The 21130-nt window shown below is 50.7% G+C and overlaps 8 protein-coding genes across 8 annotated transcripts; 6 read left to right on the top strand and 2 right to left on the bottom strand.

Annotated features, from left to right (window-relative positions):
* Nucleotides 1-1210: 1210 nt before the first annotated feature.
* P175DRAFT_0432966 (choline/carnitine O-acyltransferase) lies at nucleotides 1211-3868 on the top strand (the record flags this gene model as incomplete). Its single annotated transcript, XM_040893573.1, has 4 exons — nucleotides 1211-1586; nucleotides 1640-1669; nucleotides 1726-3657; nucleotides 3741-3868. The coding sequence occupies 4 exons, from the start codon at nucleotides 1211-1213 to the stop codon at nucleotides 3866-3868; spliced, it is 2466 nt and encodes an 821-aa protein (XP_040754118.1).
* A 2466-nt stretch (nucleotides 3869-6334) lies between these two features.
* On the top strand, nucleotides 6335-11044 carry P175DRAFT_0529803 (putative jumonji family transcription factor; the record flags this gene model as incomplete). Its single annotated transcript, XM_040899725.1, has 5 exons — nucleotides 6335-6589; nucleotides 6654-6751; nucleotides 6815-7746; nucleotides 7823-8882; nucleotides 9037-11044. The coding sequence occupies 5 exons, from the start codon at nucleotides 6335-6337 to the stop codon at nucleotides 11042-11044; spliced, it is 4353 nt and encodes a 1450-aa protein (XP_040754117.1).
* Nucleotides 11045-11258: 214 nt separating this feature from the next.
* On the top strand, nucleotides 11259-12441 carry P175DRAFT_0143041 (uncharacterized protein). Its single transcript, XM_040892420.1, has one exon. The coding sequence runs from the start codon at nucleotides 11472-11474 to the stop codon at nucleotides 12150-12152; it is 681 nt and encodes a 226-aa protein (XP_040754116.1). The 5' UTR covers nucleotides 11259-11471; the 3' UTR covers nucleotides 12153-12441.
* P175DRAFT_0499269 (acyl-CoA-binding domain-containing protein) lies at nucleotides 12285-14707 on the top strand. Its single transcript, XM_040896694.1, has 4 exons — nucleotides 12285-12711; nucleotides 12798-12911; nucleotides 12962-13034; nucleotides 13112-14707. The coding sequence occupies exons 1-4, from the start codon at nucleotides 12696-12698 to the stop codon at nucleotides 14283-14285; spliced, it is 1377 nt and encodes a 458-aa protein (XP_040754115.1). The 5' UTR covers nucleotides 12285-12695; the 3' UTR covers nucleotides 14286-14707.
* On the bottom strand, nucleotides 14569-15935 carry P175DRAFT_0555390 (coiled-coil-helix-coiled-coil-helix domain-containing protein). The gene is made up of 4 exons (XM_040900631.1): nucleotides 15711-15935; nucleotides 15358-15585; nucleotides 15119-15251; nucleotides 14569-15021 (listed from the first exon to the last, which is right to left on the bottom strand). Exons 1-4 carry the CDS (start codon nucleotides 15728-15730, stop codon nucleotides 14923-14925), a joined length of 480 nt encoding a protein of 159 aa, XP_040754114.1. The 5' UTR covers nucleotides 15731-15935; the 3' UTR covers nucleotides 14569-14922.
* Nucleotides 15936-16282: 347 nt separating this feature from the next.
* P175DRAFT_0474099 (putative nucleoporin) lies at nucleotides 16283-17899 on the top strand (the record flags this gene model as incomplete). The annotated part of the gene is made up of 3 exons (XM_040895198.1): nucleotides 16283-16511; nucleotides 16566-17719; nucleotides 17804-17899. Exons 1-3 carry the CDS (start codon nucleotides 16430-16432, stop codon nucleotides 17897-17899), a joined length of 1332 nt encoding a protein of 443 aa, XP_040754113.1. The 5' UTR covers nucleotides 16283-16429.
* A 537-nt stretch (nucleotides 17900-18436) lies between these two features.
* On the bottom strand, nucleotides 18437-18813 carry P175DRAFT_0529799 (uncharacterized protein; the record flags this gene model as incomplete). The annotated part of the gene is made up of 3 exons (XM_040899724.1): nucleotides 18437-18474; nucleotides 18571-18669; nucleotides 18801-18813. 3 exons carry the CDS (start codon nucleotides 18811-18813, stop codon nucleotides 18437-18439), a joined length of 150 nt encoding a protein of 49 aa, XP_040754112.1.
* Nucleotides 18814-19669: 856 nt separating this feature from the next.
* P175DRAFT_0499266 (transcription factor SPN1) lies at nucleotides 19670-20628 on the top strand. Its single transcript, XM_040896693.1, has 3 exons — nucleotides 19670-19746; nucleotides 19824-19906; nucleotides 19955-20628. Exon 3 carries the CDS (start codon nucleotides 19967-19969, stop codon nucleotides 20465-20467), a length of 501 nt encoding a protein of 166 aa, XP_040754111.1. The 5' UTR covers nucleotides 19670-19746; nucleotides 19824-19906; nucleotides 19955-19966; the 3' UTR covers nucleotides 20468-20628.
* The last annotated feature ends 502 nt before the right edge of the window (nucleotides 20629-21130 follow it).

The following is a 21130-nucleotide window of genomic DNA, read 5'->3' as shown; positions in this document are numbered from 1 at the left end:
AAATCGGCTATGCACGCCCCTGCAATCCACGTGACTACACCGGAGCTGGAAAATCTCCCCGCATCCAGAGATATAACTACGGAGTACTACTACGGAGTACATATTCCAGACTACTCTTGTCTCCCTTCGCCCGAACTGCTGTCTCAGAAAGGCCAGTCGGTAACTCGTCATTTCTGCGGACCCTTTGGTCCCTGTCCTAGCCCAGTATTGCAACTGCTTCTCCTAAGTTCGAGCTATAACTAAATAATGGACGTCTTCGGGCTCGATAGACCATTTTTAAGCTAATTCTTCACGTACAGCGGCAAGTGATCTGGTATCATCCACCACATCCTTTAAGGTTGCTCTATTTTTAACGCCTGGACTAAAGCAATATCTCCCGGTTTACTATTCCATTCTTCCGTGCATGATACTGCCGGCGTGACATCCCACTTGCCAGTCTGGTCACCTGTCGTCATTTGCACCCCGCTTCCTCTCTCTCTCTCTCTCTCTCGTCCGGTATGAGCGAGTCAAATTTCTATACCTTGGACCACTTCTACCATTAAGGTCATCATTACTTTTTAACAAGTTATCACTGCATGTGTGTCTTTTGTTCTAAAGACCTATGCATATATCTCTTTCGCAATCAGGCATTTTCTATAATATACATCCCGCCAAACTTGACCTCATCCGTTCCGCCGATACGCTCTGGGAACTGGACTGACCGGGGCCCTTATGCCGACGGAGGCGATCCACCGCGGTTTAACATATCTAGTTGCAGCTGTAGGTTGTTGCTACCTGCTTAGGCTCTGGTAAGCGTCCCTTCCTCCGTCCTAGCACGCTATTTCACCCGTTGTTCCGAGTCTTTTCCTGGCTCCACCCCCGGCTGTCGCTCCCCGGATAACCCAACCTTGGTGGTGGTTCTATATCTTCCGCGCACGGTTACATAAACAGACATCTCGCCTGTTTCTCCTTCTGCGTAGACATATACCCCTCCTGTATTGTGTCTTCCTATCTTCTCCCTTCCAATTTTTGTGGTGCTTGTTGAAAGTTGGCCCTTGTATCATTCCCGTGAACTAGAGTAGTCATGAGATAATATCCATGCCCTCATATTGTTTACAAGACTGCCACTATTTCTATCGAAGCGCTTTACGTCTTCTCTCCATCCCTACCTTCCTCGCTTGTCGTTACGCCTGATCCGTCTTCCTGGAAACGTGCCTTGTTAGCTAACACGATGACTTACTCGTCTGTCGCAGTGCGATACTTCACGGCTCCAAAGCCGTTGGGTTTTACCATGGATTCTCCTCGTTCGCAGCCCGCTGTTGAAGCCAAGATCAAGCCCACATCTATAGATGGAGGGTTGGCTGAAAACATTTCTAAAAAGGACGGGTTGACCTTTGCGAACCAGGATTCTCTACCCAAGCTTCCTATTCCGGACCTTGAAAACACATGTCAGAAGTATCTCGATGCTCTCTCTCCGCTACAGACAATGCGCGAGCAAGAAGAAACAAGGGCCTCCGTACGTGACTTCCTCAAAACCGATGGTCCTATACTTCAAGAGAGGCTTCAAAAGTACGCATCATCCAAAACAAGTTACATCGAGCAGTTTTGTAGGTTCCCCCTCGATATAATAAAATTCCACTTACATTACTGACAGCTCTAGGGTATGACTCTTACTTGAACTATGATAGCCGTGAGTATTCCCGATAACGCCCCGATCCCAAATACCCGAATTAATCGGTTGAACAGCCGTGGTCCTCAACCTCAACCCCTTTTTCTTGTTGGAAGATGACCCAACTCCTGCAAGGAACAACCAAGTGACAAGGGCAGCCTCGCTTGCCGTCTCGGCCTTGTCATTCGTGCGTGCGGTCAGACGTGAGGAGTTACCCCCGGATACTGTCCGCGGAACGCCACTATGCATGTACCAATACTCTCGACTATTCGGAACCGCACGTGTACCGACAGATAACGGATGTGTCATCAGCCAGGATCCTAACGCGAAGCATATAGCTGTCATGTGCCGTGGTCAGTTCTATTGGTTTGATGTACTCGATGAAAATCACGATCACATCATGACAGAGAAAGACATAGCAATGAATCTTGAAGTGATCATTGCGGATGCAGAGCAAACTCCAATTCACGATGCCGCAAAAGGCGCTCTCGGCGTTCTCAGTACCGAAAACCGTAAGGTCTGGTCAGGATTGAGGGATATTTTGACCAAAGACGAGAATTCCAACAATGCGGAATGCCTTAATATCGTCGATACTGCTTTGTTTGTTCTATGCCTGGACGGCACCGAGCCAAGCAACACATCTAAGCTCTGTGCAAATATGCTGTGCGGAACCAGCGAGGTGATCAAAGGCGTGCAGGTGGGTACCTGCACAAACCGGTGGTACGACAAGCTTCAGATCATCGTGTGTAAGAACGGTAGCGCGGGAATCAACTTCGAACATACTGGCGTGGATGGACATACAGTGCTTCGATTCGCCAGTGATGTGTACACGGACACCATTCTTCGTTTCGCGCGAACTATTAACGGTCAAGCTCCAAGTCTCTGGAAAACCAGTAGCCCAGATCCATCCAAACGAGACCCACGCAGCTTTGGCAACGTAAGCCCAACGCCCCGGAAACTTGAGTGGGATATGGCACCTGAGTTGAGCATTGCGATCCGTTTCGCGGAATCACACCTTTCCGATCTCCTCCAACAGCACGAATTCCAAGTGCTTGACTTTCGAGGTTATGGCAAAACCTTCATCACATCTATGGGATTTTCGCCCGATGCTTTCGTCCAAATGGCGTTCCAGGCAGCTTACTACGGCCTCTATGGACATGTGGTGAACACCTATGAACCCGCGATGACCAAGGCCTTCCTTCACGGCCGGACTGAAGCAATCCGAACCGTCACTAACGAATCCGTCGAGTTTGTCAAGACCTTCTGGGGCGATAATCCGGCCGAAGAAAAAGTGAACTCTCTTCGAATAGCCACCGAGAAACACACGGCGACAACCAAGGAATGCTCCAAGGGACACGGGCAGGACCGTCATTTGTACGCACTCTATACTTTGTGGCAGCGGTCCTTCGACGAGGTCCCGATTTCTGGGGACAACAGCGTAGGCGAAGGGTCGAACGGCTACACCAGCCCTGGCGAGAACGGGTCCGTCGGGTCTCCCAGATCCTTTACCACATTATCTGAGGACGGGCTTTCCTCCACAAGCAGCTACGGACTGCGCGGGATGCGCACCATGCCCCCAACCCCAGCCATTTTTAGTGATCCCGGCTGGGACAAGATTAACAATACCATCCTGTCGACCTCAAATTGCGGCAACCCGTCGCTGCGACACTTTGGCTTCGGCCCGACGTCCGCAGACGGGTTCGGAATCGGCTACATTATCAAGGACGAATCGATTTCGTTCTGTGCATCGTCCAAGCACCGCCAAACAGCGCGCCTCATGCATACGCTGGAGTCTTACCTGCTGGAGATCCGGAAGCTGCTGCGCGCAACCAACCGCCAGCCAACCAGCCCGCGGACCCGCCGTGCTCGAGAAATGGACATGATCGCGGAGCGGTTCCAGCGTGATCCTCGGCGGGGTCGGATCGTGCGAAGTGACACGGGCCATATCCGGGGTATGGAGACACCGACGACAGATAGTGGGGAATTGGATGATGATGGTATGGGCGGATGTAAGTGCTTCCCCCCTCTTATTCTCTCCACAGCCGCGCATACTTTCCAGTAGTGAAAACACAGTATACTAATATCGAACTAGACGGATTCTTCGACGCAGGGATGCTTCTCCATGCCCTGAAGGGACTAAATGTGGACCGAGACCGAGCCGGGGACAAACCCGAGAGACGGCGATTCGTGGGCAAGAAACTGCGGTTAAATGAATATTGAGCTTAGCTGAGCTGAGCTAGCAGGGCATGTCTTGTGGTGGTCATGTAGGGGTGTGTAGTTGGTTGTATTTCAGCGTCTAGGGGGTTTATTTAGTACATGGAAAGTACATTAGGATATTTTTCCAATGTATATATGTATATATATATATATGAGATACATAGGTATACACCTTTCATCACATTGGGATTTGAACCTGGCGCTTAACGAACAGTATCATCTACACTACTACAACCTCCAATCCTAGGTAAGCAAAGTAGTTATCTATACAGTGAATAAAACCCTCAAGTGAAGTTCACGTAAAAAGAAAGAAGGGCACAAGATAACCAACGCCACACGCATGCCCAACGACCTCATCCTTAAAGGTTTTACTTAGTAGCGATGGAGTAGAAGAAAGGTAAGAAAAAAGTAGATATGACACATCCTAGCCTTATATCGCCACGCAACCCACCCTGCATCGGTCCTTGAGAAGTTGCAGAGTGTATGTAGGTCTAGGCATATGCATGCACAAGATCTATTAAGGAAATGGGCCAATTTGGCTTGCTTTAGGCACTTACCTCAGTACCTACTCTACTCCGTACCTACTAGCAGTATCAGTGTACGTATGCCTTATAGTATACCTAGGTACACATAGTATGAAGAGCTGATTCAGTTCGAATTAAAAGTAGGAAGGAGGGATGTTATTTAGAATGATAGATATGTACACTATGACATATTATTTACTACATAAGTAGTATAAGTACTTAAGTACATGTGGTTCGTGCATGCTAGGTACAGTACGAAGAAAGTGTTTCCCTGCAGTGTTACATCAATAGACGAACCCTTCAGGTTGATTTTTTTCCTTTTATAATATTCTATAACCATGTATCTAACTATGGAGTATAACTACTATACATAAATTAATTGCTAGTAAAATCTTATGATTATATTATGTAGGTCTGGTTGCCGCTTTACACCGGCTTTCCATGATGAGATCATACGAGTGCCACCGTTTCTTACCTAATCAGTCTACAGTTCCGACTCTTCCTACAGGTATGATATTGTGTTTTATTGAAAGGTATTTTAAGGGTGAAATTCTGGAATTCATCTAGTCAATCATGATGAATTGACGGAAGAGAGAATAGAATCGTAGCCTTTCCCGTGCTGCGGTCTACCACCGGTAGTACTCCTTGTCCCATTAACAGGCCACTTACTAAATACATACGGAGTCGTACTCTGTAGTTACTCTTCCAGCTGGGAATCAATGCCAGAAGACTCTTGAGGTCGGATGATTGACTGTATTAAGTCATTTCTGTTTAAGATGTCTGTTTTTCATCCTTCTATGCCATCCACAATATCTCCAAAGTAACAAAGTTGAGAGGCTCAGCTACATACCTCCCGTGACTCCGTATATTCCCTGCCTTACTCAGGCGCCCAGGATGTTCATCTGTCTGGTATCTTCAGATTCTCAGAATGTCGTTAATGGAGTACTATTTCAATCTTTCTCTGTAGTTATAGAGTACCTCTTACTAGTACTAGAGTAAGATGAAAGTAGAAGTAGCTTGGTAAATTAGTAGAATGAGGTCTCCCAACCCCCCCCAAAAACGAAAAACATGTCCACTTTTCTTGCCAATAATTTGACAGTCAGCCCATCGTGCTCTGAGCATCTGGTTCCACCTCTCTCTCTCTCTCTCTCTCTCTCTCTCTCTCTCTCTCTTTCCTTTCGACACTTTCTAACGTGACACTGATTGGCCTTTGGGGCTTCCTCCTGCCTGTTAGCGTCCCATCCGTTCTTCCACCCTGCACAGTCACTGAACTAGTCTGGAGAGAATACTATTCTGCTTCTAGTCTTGCTGCTCCTGCATCACATCAAATCTCCTCACTCCAATCCCTCATACTGGAGGAGGGGCTTGCTTTGCGCTGCTTGATAGTTTGAAGTTTGAACTGTCTCTCCGCTGGAGCACCGATCTCATCCCATCGTCCATCCACCTGCTAATCACTCCTTCGACCCGTCTATCCGACCCTTATCTCTATTTCCTGCGCTTTCGCCGTCTTCCCTTTTTTCCCCCCTTCCCCCCCCCCCTTTCGCCGACTCATGATAGACGACCTATCTTAGCCATTCGCATCAAGGAAGCCTTCACGGACCATTGCTACACTACACCTTCTTTTTATTCTCCCTCCTTTTGATTGTCCTCTCTTGTTTGTCTGCGTCTTGAAGCCACCAGTAGCGGAAGAGAAGAACAGCGAGAGAAGAAAAAGAAAATAAAACTAAAGAACAGAAGAAGATATCCTTTGCGCGAGTCTTATCAACCTTACAGATACGCACGAAAGCAGTCGTCCGTCCGTCCGTCCGTCCTTATTCTCTAACGCCTTCTTCCCCGACCGCTGGGAATCCCTCACCTGCCGTCGATCAGCGGTCGCATATTTCGACGACGGCATCCGCATCCACACCCAACCAGTTTCAATTCTCAATCCCTCTATCTTGAGGCGATGGCCGCAATGCTCGATCGCCCCCCTTTCGAATCGATCGCGGCTGCTCCTGCGACCGATGCAGCTTCCATCACCCCCCCTCACAGCATCAACGGCATGAAGGAGACCCCGGACGGTGTTCCTTCCGAGCTCTCCGACCTCGAGCTCGATGCCAATGCCGCTGCCGCCCAGGAAGCTCCATCGATAGAAGGCGAAGAGGAGGAAATAGAACCAGATCATTACTATGGCGGTGGCAAGGTCCCCGTGTTCAAACCGGTGAGTGATTTCGCTGCATCAAGGAGCCGGTGGTGGCGCTATCGGCTGACTGAATACCCTTTAGACCATGGACCAATTCCGCGATTTCCAAGCCTTTATCAATAGAATCGATAAATATGGCATGCGATCGGGGATCGTCAAAGTGATTCCTCCTAGGGAGTGGTACGTTTTTCAAGGGATCTCCAATACGCATCCGGAAGGTAGCTGATTAGATGTTGTCTCTAGGAGTGACTCTCTCCCCCAGCTTGACGAAGCTATAAAGAAGATCCGTGTGAAGAACCCAATCATGCAGGAATTCCATGGCTCCCACGGAACCTATACTCAGGCGAACATTGAGAGACAGAGATCATATAACCTCCCCCAATGGAAGGCCCTGGGTGAGGAGAGCAGCCACCAACCGCCTGCTAGGAGAGGCGAGAGGCGGAGGAACCAGGAGCGTGCTCCTCGTGCTCCTCCGGCCCCTAAGCCCCAAACGGCCCGGTCGGATACCCCAAAACGAGGACCTGGCCGTCCGCCTAAGCGATCCAACCAGGCCAAAATCAAAGAAGAACCCATTAAAATCAAGGAGGAGCCCACGGAAGAGAGCCTCGAGAGGACCAAGCCCGAAGGCCCTCCCACGCCCGTTTCCCCCGAATCAAACCCTGTCGAAACAAAATCGGAAGAATTGAGCGATGGCGAGTCTTTACCCCCACCAAAACCAAGGGGACGACAGCCCAAGTCCGTCACCGCACGCAGAAAGCAGAACAAGGGCGATACAATCGACTATGTGGACGAAGAGGCCTTCAAGGATTTCGACTACCGGATCCACGACAGCGAAGAGTACACTTATGAAAGATGCGAAGAGCTGGAGACCGCCTACTGGAAGTCCCTGATGTTCAACAACCCCATGTATGGTGCGGATATGCCAGGCTCGCTCTTTGATGACCGTACAACCTCATGGAATGTCGCCAAGCTACCGAATCTGCTGGATGTTATCGGCCAGAAAGTGCCTGGAGTTAATACGGCATACTTGTACTTGGGTATGTGGAAGGCGACCTTCGCTTGGCACTTGGAGGATGTAGACCTCTACAGTATCAACTATATTCACTTTGGGGCGCCCAAGCAGTGGTATAGCATCTCCCAAGAAGATGCGCCTCGTTTTGAGCAAGCAATGAAAAGTAAGTTGGTTGTTAAAACAATGGTTTAGTTGGGCCCTGGAACAGGATGACGATTCTAACTGTCTACGAATTTTAGGCATCTGGCCTAGTGATGCGAAGAATTGCGACCAGTTCCTTCGCCACAAAACCTACCTGGTCTCGCCGAATCTCCTTAAATCTCAATACGGAATTACCGTGAACAAAATGGTCCACTATGAAGGGGAGTTTGTCATCACCTACCCTTATGGATACCATTCCGGATATAATCTAGGGTATAACTGTGCCGAATCCGTCAATTTCGCAACTGAGAAATGGTTGGATTACGGTCGGGTCGCCAAGAAGTGCAACTGCGAAGCTGACAGTGTCTGGATCGACGTGGAAGATATCGACCGCAAGCTTCGCGGCGAATCGACACCCGAGTACTATGGTGATTTTGAGAGTGATCTCGATGGACTGGAGGGCGCTTCAGACCTCTTAACGCCTCCACGCAGTGTCCCCGAGAAGACGTCCAACCGTGGTCGTAAACGCAAGCTGGACGGCGGCGACACGATTAAGACCAAGCGAATGAGAGTCAGCGTCGATATTCCGAGGAAAAATCTCTGCGTCCTGTGCCCCAACAATCTGGACTATGAGGATTTATTACCTACAGAGGACGGGAAAACTCACGCCCACCGACGCTGTGCATTGTATACGGAAGAAACCAGCGTCCTCCGCGATGAATCTGGCAAGGAAGTGGTTTGTGACGTTGATAAGATCCCCAAGGCTCGCATGGGACTCAAGTGCCTTTTCTGCCGTGAGGTCCGTGGCGCTTGCTTCCAATGCAACTTCGGCAAGTGTACCCGGTCATACCATGCGACTTGTGCGCTCCTGGCAGGTGTGCAAGTGGAGCAGGGTTTGGTTGCCGTTGTTGCAGACGATGGCAACCAGTATTCCGTCCCCAGCGTCGACCTGAAGTGCAAATATCATCGTCAGAAGAAACCTACTTGGTTGGCCAGCACAGAGTCACCCGAATACGATCGAAAACTGATCGAAGCCGCCCGACGTCTCGTCATTGGCGATCTGGTGCAATTCCAAGCCGACAAGGAAATCAACGGCGCAGTTGTGCTCCAGAACCGACCGGAGGAACGCACCCTGCTGGTCAAGGTGCTCCCACGAGGGTAAGTTACAACAGTTTCCCATCCATCCATCCATCCATCCATCCCATGGTACTCTTGCCGCCACGGACCACACAATACCAGTAGTGGGGGCTTGAGATTTGTTTGCCTTTTTCCTATCTGGGAATCCATGAAGCTGACTGGTGTGATTGTTCAGGGATGTAATCGAGTTACCATACCGGTGGATGCTGGTCGTACGGAGGAGCAATTTCTTTCCCCTGGCCGCGGGCATCAAGCCACTTCCTGCACATCTCGCCCGAAAGCCCGAGGCCCGGAGAGAAGTGGAATCCGCAATGCCAGTGGCAGGAAATCCTTTTGGCGATGGGCGATCTCCATATCAGTGGGCCGAGTTTGAGACGGTGGACAGCACTAGGCATCCTACTGCCCCACCTGCAGTGCAGGTCAACCTGGACAAAGGGGAACAGATCTGGTATTATTTGGGCCAGTCATCGACCGAGTGTAGGGCTCAATATACACACAACCCTAGCATGCCCGTCCACAACCCGCGCTCGAATTTCCTGGATAGTGTGAAGTCCCTTGGCGCCGTGATGGCCCGACTCCCCTCTTCTTACCCCCACCATCGCCTGCCACCTTTTGTTGTTGCTGGCTCTGCTGCCCCTCCTCCTCCTCCTCACCATTTTTCTTCTGCCGCCGCCAACACCACCGCCTCCGCCATCGCTGTGACTGCTGCTGCTGCTGCTGCTGCCGCCTCCCGCCCTTCGCTGCCGCAGCGCCCTCCTTTTGCCCCTCCTCCTCGTTCTTCTCCCGTCGCTACTTCTGCTGCTGCTGTTGCTGCTTCTGCGATGCCGTCAGCCTATCGATCTGTACCGACTCAATCTGCCCGTCATGCTCCCTACCCTCAAATTACCAAATCTCACACCTCCTATCAGCAGCACAATCATCACCAGCAGCAGCAGCAGAACACCAGCAGCAGCCATAATAACAACAATAACATTATCGTCAACAACAACAACAACAACAACAACAGCAGCAGCAGCAACCACACCACCGCCACCACCACTACCGCCAGTCATAACCACCTACCTGCAAATAATTTTGCCAATGTGCGTGAGCTCATTGCCCGTCGTCGACTGGCCCAGATTACCGACCATGCCAATGTCTTCGCGGGCTATACCCTTGTCGGGCCCGAGTTGGTTGTAGAAACTCTCCTGGGTCCCATGGGCTCTGTACCGCCATCCAATGGCTTGGAGAAACTCGAACTGGCCATGGCCCAACAGCGTGTCCAGCCTCGTGCCCCCGATGGAACCCTTCTGCCGATGCAGCCCCTGAATATGCGATCCGAAGAAGTCACCCGCTTATTACAAATGCTCCGGTTCTCCCTTATCAGTCACCGCGACCGGTTGGATGTGCTCCAGAAGAAGGAATCGGAAAATGTGAAACAAGAGATGGCAAACAAGAGTACCGCTGCGACCCCCAAGCTGCCTCGCAAGTATGCCTTTCTCGAGCAGCAGCGTGAGCAGGCTCCGTCGGTTTATCAGTCCCCTTATGATATGCCATCAGGGTTCACTGAATACGCCCGGACAACATTTGGCCTGACTCGTCATGAGCCGGAACTACCGAAACCGTCACTGGCTAATGATTACTTCGCCAGTCTCTCACCGGAGGACCAGGAGAAGATCCTCAAGACATGTGGCAGCTTTGTGCAGCGGGCCATGGAGCGGTCGGTTACTCACAGTCGCCAAAGTTCCTCGGCCTCCAACCTGCGACTGGCTTCGGCGTTGGCCCAACAGACAGAAAATCCGACCATTGACATCACCACGGTCGAGGACCTGCCCTTATCAGGCTTGGACTTCCCCTTACACGCCGATTCACCGTGCTCGAATTTTAGTCGGTCGCATCTGCGATTCCAATCGCCGAATGACTTTACTAGCCACGGAGTTGAAGTCCACCATGATCACCACGACCTTTTTGGCGATCAACAAGCCAACACACGATTCTGGCAACATGGTCCTTGGGCGGTTGGTGATGGGAATACCCCCAACGAAGAGAGTCGGCCATTCTTCGGACCTCACGAACGGCTCAAGCACGATTATGCTTCATCCGACATCTCTCTGGGGCGAGGACCAGGCTCCTTGCACTCTGTTGATATGGCAGGCTTTGGCCTTGACAACCCTGACGACCTCTGCACCGTACTCAGCCCTTGACTGCAAGGCTGAAGTGAAGGCCTTTCAAAAGATCTCATGTATTTGCATGCTGCTGTAACTGCATCCTCATGTAACGATTTATCAGGATTGACGACTGCATGATGGGCGTTTGTATTTTTCTCTTTCTTTTCTGTTTTTGTTTCGTTTTTTTTTGCCTTGATTTGTATGTTCATCATTTATTCCCACGGGGACTCTCGCATCTCCCCCTTTTTGAGTCATGTTGATATATGACGACGGAGTTGACGCTAGTTAGCTGGCTGGTTATGACTCAGCGCAAGGACTTGTTGTAACTATTTCTTTTCTGGTGATTGTCTGATGTTTTTCGACTTTTAAAAAGGATCCCAGGGCGAAAGATCAGAACTGGGCAGCAAGTGGCGGTGGGAGCAAGCAACGTCGCCCAAAAGTGGCCGCAATACTTTCCTTCTGGATGCTGGCCTTTGGACACCTCACCGTGCGTTGTGCTGTGTTTCAACCCTTTTCACCCTGTTCCCCCTCCTTCCAAGAGTTTCTTGGACCTTTCCACAAGAAGAGAACTTTGGAAAGAGATGCTGGGCCTACTTTCGCCGTCTCTTCTCGACTCTCCCACTCGCACCCAACCCCCCTTTTGTCCCGTTCTTCCCCCCACCGAAAGGAGAGGGAAAAAAAAAAAAAGAACAACCCAAGAAGCAAAAGCCGAGACGAAAGGAAAAAAAAAGAAGCGGTTTTGTTTTCTCTGGTTCTAGAGGAAGGATTACACTTGTCTGCTGTGGCTTGTTTTGCCATCCCCCCCCCCCCCCTTTTTTTTGATACCCCCCGAGTTCCCCATGTCTTTTTCTTGTCCATCCCTCCCTCCGCTCCCCCTTCCTTTTTTCTTATGCTACTTGGCTGGTGGCCAGTCAGGTCTCCCCGTCGTCCTCCTGTGACTCTTCCTCCCTTTTCTCTCTCTCTCAATCTCTTTCCCTTTTGGCGCTCATCCTTGGCCATGGTCGAACGGACAAAGGGGTTCGCACCGTTTTGTTCGGGACATGGACCGTCAGTGGATGTGGCAGCCGTCACTCATCGTTTGTCGGGAGTGACAATTTGCGTAATAATGTATGTTGGAAATGATAGGCGCGATTGGAATGAATAAATGACTTGACTTGACTTGACCGTAACGGAGAAAATAATTAAAGTAAGCACGATGAAATCTTGTTGATAATCTCGCAGCGGGAGAGACGAGTCAAAGTGTCTCCGAGAGCCGCGGTTCAGCTGATCGGATGATCTTCAATCAACAACTTCCTTCCCCCCCCCTCTCTACCTATCAATCACCTCTGTTTTGTTCATCTCCTCTCAATCCATCTTGAGCATCATCTCTCGCTTAAACTTCCACCTGTACCGGCTGACCCTCGATATTCGCGGACCGATTGATTCCCCCTCTCTCTGGTCTCTCCGTCGGCCCCGGAACCACAGCTGAAAGTCTGGGGAAGCTGGTGAACACGCCTCATTGACCATCCCTGGTTCTGTCTGTTTCTTTGAGCGATTATTCATTTCTTTCCCTTTCGTTCTCTTTCAATTCCTCTGGTGGCCTCTTCCCCTGGGAATCTCCATGAGGGTGTTGCGCTCAGGTCGAGGCGCAATCCTGCTCTGATGAGGCACACGCTCACCCACCCTTGAGCCTTGCTAATTTTACACCATGTCGGACTCTGTGGGTACGTACCCCCCACCATCACCGCCAGGATCGTTCCTAGATACTCGCTTTGAAGAACACCCAATAACCCGAGAGGTATATCTCCAGATCGAGTCTTTGTCCATGCCCTCAACACCGTCAAACGCATCCCTCGAACCGGCACCGTGCGCCCGCCTGCCTCGGAACGGCTGAAACTCTATGGATTATATAAACAGAGCATGGGTATTGTGCATGTCGTTCTGTGGAGAGGCCTGTAACTGACAGAATGGCAGAGGGTGATGTCGAAGGGGTCATGGATCGGCCGGTAGGGAATACCGCCGATGTTTATATGGAGTGTGAGAAATGGTACTCCTCCTCTCCTCTTTCCTTGTCCTAAAGTTTCCTGAGAATCTTGAAGAGCATGTCCATGTTAATACTAGTAGGGATGCTTGGTTCGCACAACGCGGTCTATCCCGCACAGAAGCCAAACGTCGCTACATCTCGACCCTAATCGAGACCATGCACAATTACGCCTCGCAAACTGCCGAGGCCCGCGAGCTCGTCTCTGAACTCGAGTTCGTCTGGGACCAAGTTAGATCTAACATGTCGTCGTCATCGCCATCGTCCGCCGCCTCTGCGCGCAGCCCTGCCCGGTCAACGGGGTTTCCTCTGCTGCCGCAATCGCTGCCGTCGTACGGGAGTATCGGCGTGCAAAGCGCGCAGCATCCGGAGTACCAGCATACTGCTTTGTCTCCGAGGGGGGATTCGCGCCTTCGTGTTCTGAGCCCTGTTAGCCAACCAGATGACATCTACCAGCGACGCGCGGCGCGGATGGACTACGAGCGCGCACAAGGGATAGACCGGCACCCGGATGATGGTGTTGTTGTTGTTGTTGTTGATGATGACGATGACGATGGCGATGACGATGTGGATCATGACGAAGAGGACAACCTGGAAATCGACGAAGACGAAGAAGACGAAGAGTACGCTGAGGCCCAGGCGAATCTCTATGAAGACGAGGAGCACGAGGAGCACGACCCCTACGACGACCCTAATGCGGGTGGTGATGGGGGCGGCGTCCTCGACGACGACGACACCGAGCACGAGCACACACACCATATCTCACACCACAGCAGTCGGAAACGCAACCGCAACCGCAACCACTACGGTAATGACCACCACAATCCAGACCTAGACCCATACCCCGCAGAGGAAGATTCTAGGGCTCTTCTACCCACCAATTATACCTATGGAGGAGGCATGCTAATGCAGCAGACAAAAGACGACGTCGATAGCCGGCGATGGCGCCGCAGAGTGGAGCAGGCCTTGACCAAGATGACCGCCGAGATTGCCGCTGCCCGCGAACAGATGGAAGCCCGCGCACTCGCCCACCGCCGCCGCTCCGGTGTCTGGGCTTGGCTACGATGGCTGGTCTGGGTGACGCTCCGGCAGATCGTCTGGGACCTGGCTGTCCTCGGGATGCTACTGATCTGGATGCGACTGCGTCGCGATCCACGGCTCGAGGAGAAGCTCAGGGCCGGCTGGTCAGTCGTGAAGGCCCGATTGTTGAGTTTAAAGGCTCTTCGTCGGGCTCACACAGTCCATGTATCTCCTTGAAATTCTTCCGCCTCCCCTTCCTTCTCTGTTTCTTTTGTTTTATCAACTTTTTTTTACACTAACTCTAACCTACCCATCCTACTTGGTATTTCCTTGGTGTAAGTGTATTCCATTCAAGTACATATTAAACCCTACGGTTCCCGTCTCTCTTTTCTTTCTGCAGTTTCTGTCGTTTCAACTGTTTTCCGGTCTGTCTGGTTCTATAACCATGCATTTGAACGCGCAGGAGAATCTATTAGATGTTCAAAGATACTCTGGTTCTGCTTTCTTGTCAGAGGTGTTGGATAGAGGGATATGTATTCTAGTATAGATGAAGCCATGCATATGAAATCTTAAGCCTGATTAACTATGTTTTCTCTCCCTCCCTCTCTCTCTCTCTCGTTTTCTTTCTCGTTTTTTTTTTTTTCCCATTTTCTTCAGCTTGAATTGATAATATAAAATCGAAAATCGAAAATAGAAAGACATGACATTGATGCTAATATATACACAAACAGGGGATCGATCAAACCACCAAAAATCAAATCGACCCATGATAAGAATACCCTAAACAGACAGATCCGGGAGCACGGATTCTTTTCTTAAAAAAAAAAAAAAAAACACGTAGTGTAGCGCAGCCTAGCAAGCTATGGCGACTAGACTAATATTGAGGTCCGGGGAATTGGGCGTACAATTGCTTAGGTCGAAGGTGCACAGGGACTTCCTTCTCGGGGGCTCCGGGGATAGTTTTCTTGAGGCCCTGGTTTCGTTAGTTGCTATCGTAATCATGCCTGACTTGTGGAGTGGTAGATTATTTATATAGGAGAAGAAGAAGAGAAGGGGAGAAGGGAACTCACCAGTTTCTCGAAAACACAGTTATTCAGTTCCATCTCTGGCTTACGGCATTCCCACAGGTGATGGTTGTTATTCTCCAAGCATTCCCAGTGGGTATTGAACTGCTTCAAGCAGTGGGTGTTGATATCCTTGATTCTGCAATTTTATTAGCATCACCTACCTGCAATCCTCCCGAACAAACACAAGCAGAGGGGGAGAAAAAATATATATAAAAAAAAAAAAAGGAAATTCAAAAACATACACACTAGCCGCACAACGGGTCACCTTTCTCCCCTCCTTCAAACACTCCAGTTCTCCCCGTCCATTCGCCTCCGCCTTGCACTTCATAAAGTCATCGTTGAATGCCTTGCACCGGTCCCCGATGAAGTAGGCGGCGCTGGTCAACGGCGCAGACGTCGCTCCAATCTCGGCCACTTTGGGAATACCATCGGGCATCGGGGTCGTGTCCACGAGGACCTGCTGGTTGAATCTGTATCCCCATCAGCCACACTCGTTTCATCTCATCGTCGTCCCGAGGGTCTCCGACTCCCCGGGCGGGCACTTGGGGAATTGCAAGGGAAAAAAAAAGAAAGAAAAAAAAAAAAAAACACATACTGAGGTTCTCTGCGCGCCATTGTGACTGATTTCGTTCCTTAGCTCGGCCCAGATACTTCAATGAACACACGGTTGGCGGGTAGAGCACCTGGTAGGTTATAACGAGACAGCAGCAGGTAAGGTAACGGGTTCGGAGCGAATCGAAGCTGGGGGGTTCTTGTCGCTTTTTACAGGATTGTGATTGGCTGGAACAAGGCACCTATGAAGGATGATTATGTAAGAGGGCCGGGCGGGAGCATTGGATGCCTCAGGTGTCGCGCCGTTGCTGGGAGCTTCAGATTTTCGTGCGTTTCACGTGACATGTGCCAAAACACAAACATCGTCGGAAAGCTTTCCTTTGCAGGATGCAGCGAGCGCTGAGAGGAGACAAGAAGAACATTGGGGAAATTACGATTTGTCTGGTGATCTTGGTCTTTTTTCGCTTTTGATTTCTTGCTCTCTTTCCTCCTTTTTTTTTTTTTTTTTTTTTTTTTTTTTTAAATTCCTAGTCCTGTTCACTTGACGTGAGCTGGTGGGTGGATGCTTTTGCGCTGACCTTGTTTTCTTTATTCTGTCAGTCTCATTGCTGATTGAACTTTCCTCACTCCCTCTCTCGCCTACATGCTATTGGTTTCCGTGGAACTATCCAGATAAGAAGAGAGAGAGAAAAACAAGAAAAAGCGCTCCCAATTCGCTTTTCCCTCGACCTTTTCGGTCAGCCCGTGCAATATATTTTCGACATGTCACTCTTTGGAGGACAACCCCAGCCTGCCGCCACGACGGCCGGTGGGCTCTTTGGTTCGGCTACCGCGAATAAACCGAGTTTGTTTGGTGCCGCAGGAGCAACGACAGGGACACCGGCGATGGGGACGGGAGCTGCAACGGGTGGTGGGCTTTTCGGCTCTACAACACAGACTCAGCCGCAGCCGCAGCCGCAACAAACCGGGGGATTTTTTGGAGCTGCGACTCAACCGAAGCCACAGACTACTGGGGGATTTTTTGGAGGAATGGGTCAGACACCGAACCAGCAGCAGCAGCAGCAGCCGCAACAGACGGGAGGAGGTTTGTTTGGGGGACCGGTAGGGGGACAACAGCAACAGCAGAAACCACAGGGGAGCTTATTTGGAGGAGGATTTGGGCAGCAGCCACAGCAGCCACAGCAGCAACAGGGCAGTGGGTTCTTCGGAGGCATTGGCCAGACGCCGCAACAGCCTCAACAGCAACAGCAGAGTCTGTTTGGGGGATCTTTACTAGGTGGACAGCAGCAAGGACAGCAGCAGGCCCAGGGACAAACCCAACAGCCGCAGCTGGGCCAGTCGATAGCGCAGCCCCAGGGATCGAGTCTGTGGTCACCCGGGCGCGCGGTGACGGGTGTCCACCGCACCGTGCCGATGCAGGTGCAGATCGTCAAGGACAAGTGGGATCTGCTGAACCGTGCGTCTCCATTCCGAGCTTACCTGTATAATAATGTCGGAGAGGACGCCGCGCCGTTCTACCAGCCTGGACCGGAGGACGACGAGACCAAGTGGGAGGAAGCGCTCCGGAAGAGACCGGGTCCTGGCTATGTGCCTGTGCTGGTGAAGGGGTTCTGGGAGCTAGGCAAGCGAGCACAGAGACAGAAGGACTTCCTGACCATGATGCAGACGCGTCTCCACGAGATCAACAACTGTCTGTCGGATTTGCTCTCGAGGCATGATCTCAACCTTTCGGTCAAGATTGCCGACTGTCGCCGTAAACACCTCGTGCTGAGCAAGCGGTGTCTAGCGCTCGCGGCCAAGACCCAAGTTCTGCGGAACAGGGGATATGCCATGGACGACGCAGAGGAAGAGCTGAAGAAGAAGCTGGCGCAGCTGGAACGGTCCGTATTCGACCCATCGCTGAACGGCCGCGGCGAGGAGATCTGGGCCCGCATGTTGGCTATCCGCGAGCACTCGAAACGACTACAACTTGAGATGGAAAGGGCCGGTTCAACAACTGTCGCCCAGGCGGATGACGAGCTGGACGAGAACACAATGAAGATGGCGAAGAAGGTATTCATCCTTTTTTTTTTTTTTTTTTTTTTTTTTTTTTTCCCCTCTGAGTTCTTTGGATTATGGTTCTAACTCGCTTTTCAGATTCTGGACGACTATCATGCTCAGATTCATCACCTGCAGAAGGAACTAGAGTCGGTGAAAAGGGATTTTGAAGAATCCCAGACGTTCAACGGATAGATCCATCTAATAGTTCGTTGATGTACCGGTATTTCGTCTGTGGTGATTGATTACGTAGCTTTGGTTGGTTTACGGGATGATGCCTGACTGATCGGAGTATGGAGTTCTTTTCTTTCTTTTCCTATGATTTCACTAGTAGTAGTAGTAGTAGTAGTAGTAGTAGTAGTAGTACTGGTGTATGGGTACCTTTATCTACCGAATTCTATTGCCAACAAAAGAGAAATAACCAACCAGTACTCACTCTACTTCCATCCTCATCTTCACTAAGCGCCGAAAGAACAGACGAAAAGAAAGACATCGTACAATAATGATGATAATAATACATCAGCCCTGAACCCGACTGGCCAGTAAAAACACGTGAATAAACAAAACAAACCCAAACAAGATAAGAACATATAACTCAAGCTTCAAGCGTATGCGCCATAATGCATCCCATTTCGATCCTTCTTATCTTCTTTCTGTTTCTCTTCCTGCTTCGGCGATGGGGCTGGCTCGACTCGACTCGCTCGCTCGTTCGATGTATAGGAAACGAGCCGATTACAGGAACCTCTTGACGAAGTCAATAGCAAAGGGCGCTGTGGAACTTGTTAGTTGGGTGTCTGTCCGGTAAGAGCGTAGAGTGTGCAGAGTAGAATAGCGGCGGAAACGAAGCAGCGAAGAAGAAGACATACAAAGGTAAAGGAGGATTCCACTGGTGATAGCCATCTGGATGGTCTGGTTGGCCTGAGCCTCACCAGCCTTGATTTCCTCGCGGGAGAGCTGTTCCTGGCCTAGGTAGCGTTGTAGATAATATCGTTAGTTAGGGTATTCGGGTTGGGTTGTGAAGTTGCGCTTGAGGAGGAGGAGGAGGAGGAGGAGTTCTTGTTGTTGCTGAAGTTAGGGGGTGGAAGAGAATGCGTACCTGGGGCAAACATTGTGATCAGTTGGTTGATAACTGGGGAATCGGATTGTAGGTAGGTAAGTAGAGAAGAGAGGAGGAAGAACGAGGTCTGTCTCGAAGTGACGATTATCGGAGGTGAAAAAAGTCAAGTCGAGCTGCAAGGTGGGTTCTGCTAGACCTTACCGCCTTTCTCTTAGTTCATTCACTTCAACAGAACTGCTATTCTTTTGACTCTTCTCTCGGTTTTCGATTACGGTACTTGACTGCTCTGTGATCGTATTTTGTCTTGACTTTACCTATCTAATTCATCAGTTCTTGATTCTGTTTCGCTCTTTTTTTTTTTTTTTGTTCAGCACTTACCTGGTTCGAACCACGAAAAAACAAATAAATCACGGAGGCTGGTCCTGCCTGGCTGTTTCGTTCTCTAGAAACCGAACCCAACTGAACTGAACGAACCCATAGAAATACAAATCAAGGAGATAAACCCAACCCGCACAGGAACGACAAGATGTCCGCTTCCTCTCCTACCGCAACAACACCCAACATCGAAGCCGACCCCCAGGACACCGTGCAGCCGCCCACCCCCGATGCAGGCAACTCCGATAACGACAATGAAGACAAAGATGTAGCCGGCGACTCCGACGATGAGTCCATCCTTTCGGAAGTCGACGAAGCGCAGTTCGAAGACTTTGATCCTGAGAATGTTGATATCGAGGACCGCCCGCAGCTAGCTATCGACGAAGACAACCTAAAACTGATTGGCCGGCATAAGCGCAAGAGGACAGGCGATGAGGAGGGCGCGCTGTCGCAGCGGAAGAGAGAGGGGCGCAGAGAGAAGAAGAGTCGACGGATGAGGGAGTTGGAGGACGGCGGGAGTGAGGGGGAGGGGAGTCGTCGGCTGGTAGGAGGAGGACGAAGAAGAAGGAGGATGTCGTCAATGATGATGAGTTGTTGGACCCCGCCACTCGTATGTGCATTCCTGAGCTTATACCGGTGTTTCTGGGATCGGGGATGGATGGGATTGCTAATCCGGTGCTGGTGCAGGTCGAAGGAGAGCTCTTGATCGTGCGATGGACGAAGCTATGAAGAAGCCGACGAAGAGAAGGTTTCGCAAGGCGGATGGCATCGTATGTTCTTGGATGGTACCGTTATGTGGTCGTTGGCTAATTGAATAGGACTTGGAACAAATGGCAGATGCGGAGATCGAAGATATGCGCAAGCGCATGACCCACGCTGCGCAGATGGATGCTATCAACCGACGGGAGGGCAAACCCGCCATGCACAAACTGAAGATGCTTCCGGAGGTGGTGTCGCTTCTCAACCGCAATCAATACGTGAACAGCTTGGTTGACCCAGAAATCAACCTCCTGGAGGCTGTCAAATTCTTCCTGGAACCGTTGGATGATGGATCCCTGCCAGCCTACAATATCCAGCGCGACCTGTTGACTGCGCTGGGAAAGCTCCCGATCAATAAGGAGACCCTGATTGCGAGTGGAATCGGCAAGGTTGTTGTGTTTTACACGCGCAGCAAGCGCCCGGAACCAGGAATCAAGCGCATGGCTGAGCGACTGCTGGCGGAGTGGACGCGCCCAATCCTCCAGCGAAGCGACGACTACTCCAAGAGGGTATATCAAGAAGCGGAGTTCGATCCTACGTATGGTCCCCCTTTCTCCTTTGCTCTATCCTGATGTACATTCCCACTCACCAAAGTCTCTAGAAAACTCACGGCACGTACTCAATCAGTACAAGCTACAGCTGCTGAAACACGTGCTCGTGAACTTCTTCCTCCCCGTCTTGCCAACCGTGCGCGCGCTGAAATCACCCATACCAGCTACACTGTGGTTCCCCGACCGACTATGGTGCAGGAAAGCAAGTTTGCGCGCCCCCTAGGAGCCAGCGGTGAAGATCGATTCCGTAGAATGCGCGCGCGACAAATCGCAGCGTCGAAGGGATCGCGACGATAGTGTTTTTTTTTTTTTTTTCTTTTATTTTTTCATTCTCTGTGTTATCATGTGTTATCACTTTATTGCTTTAATCTCTGCTGCGCTATTCTTTTTCGGATTCTGCGCCGTTGGTTCGGGCGCCCGGGTTAGGACATTCCATAAACTTGTAGTAAATTGTCATGAAAGCATAAGCATTTTGTCAGACATGTCTCACCTCCACAAAGCAGCTGTAGTTAGCATGAGGTCAGCGTTCTCCTTAACGAAAAACGGTGTTTGCTGGGCGGTCGTATGACTCGATCGGGACGGCTCGAACAAACCCCGAGTTTGTACCGACAGATCCCGGCCTGAGGCGAAGACGTCACCAACCGGGCTTTGCTCCTATCCAAGATCCATCCTTTGCTCGCCCTC

This window comes from Aspergillus ochraceoroseus, assembly GCF_002846915.1.
Source record: "Aspergillus ochraceoroseus IBT 24754 chromosome Unknown P175scaffold_2, whole genome shotgun sequence".
NCBI classification, from domain to species: domain Eukaryota; kingdom Fungi; phylum Ascomycota; class Eurotiomycetes; order Eurotiales; family Aspergillaceae; genus Aspergillus; species Aspergillus ochraceoroseus.
The sequence above is the reverse complement of the archived record's forward strand: the minus strand, read 5'-3'. Positions and strand labels throughout refer to the sequence as shown.

What these genes read in the sequence shown, in the direction of transcription:
- P175DRAFT_0499266 (XM_040896693.1), top strand. Translation starts at nt 19,967, where the DNA reads ATGGCAGATGCGGAGATCGAAGATATGCGCAAGCGCATGACCCACGCT.
- P175DRAFT_0143041 (XM_040892420.1), top strand. Translation starts at nt 11,472, where the DNA reads ATGCTGGCCTTTGGACACCTCACCGTGCGTTGTGCTGTGTTTCAACCC.
- P175DRAFT_0499269 (XM_040896694.1), top strand. An exon ending in ATTATATAAACAGAGCATGG is followed by an intron (nt 12,912 to 12,961) that starts GTATTGTGCATG and finishes ACAGAATGGCAG; the next exon opens with AGGGTGATGTCGAAGGGGTC. An exon ending in TATATGGAGTGTGAGAAATG is followed by an intron (nt 13,035 to 13,111) that starts GTACTCCTCCTC and finishes TAATACTAGTAG; the next exon opens with GGATGCTTGGTTCGCACAAC.
- P175DRAFT_0555390 (XM_040900631.1), bottom strand. Translation starts at nt 15,730, where the DNA reads ATGGCGCGCAGAGAACCTCA. An exon ending in ACCCGTTGTGCGGCTAGTGT is followed by an intron (nt 15,252 to 15,357) that starts GTATGTTTTTGA and finishes ATAAAATTGCAG; the next exon opens with AATCAAGGATATCAACACCC. An exon ending in ACTGTGTTTTCGAGAAACTG is followed by an intron (nt 15,022 to 15,118) that starts GTGAGTTCCCTT and finishes TAACGAAACCAG; the next exon opens with GGCCTCAAGAAAACTATCCC.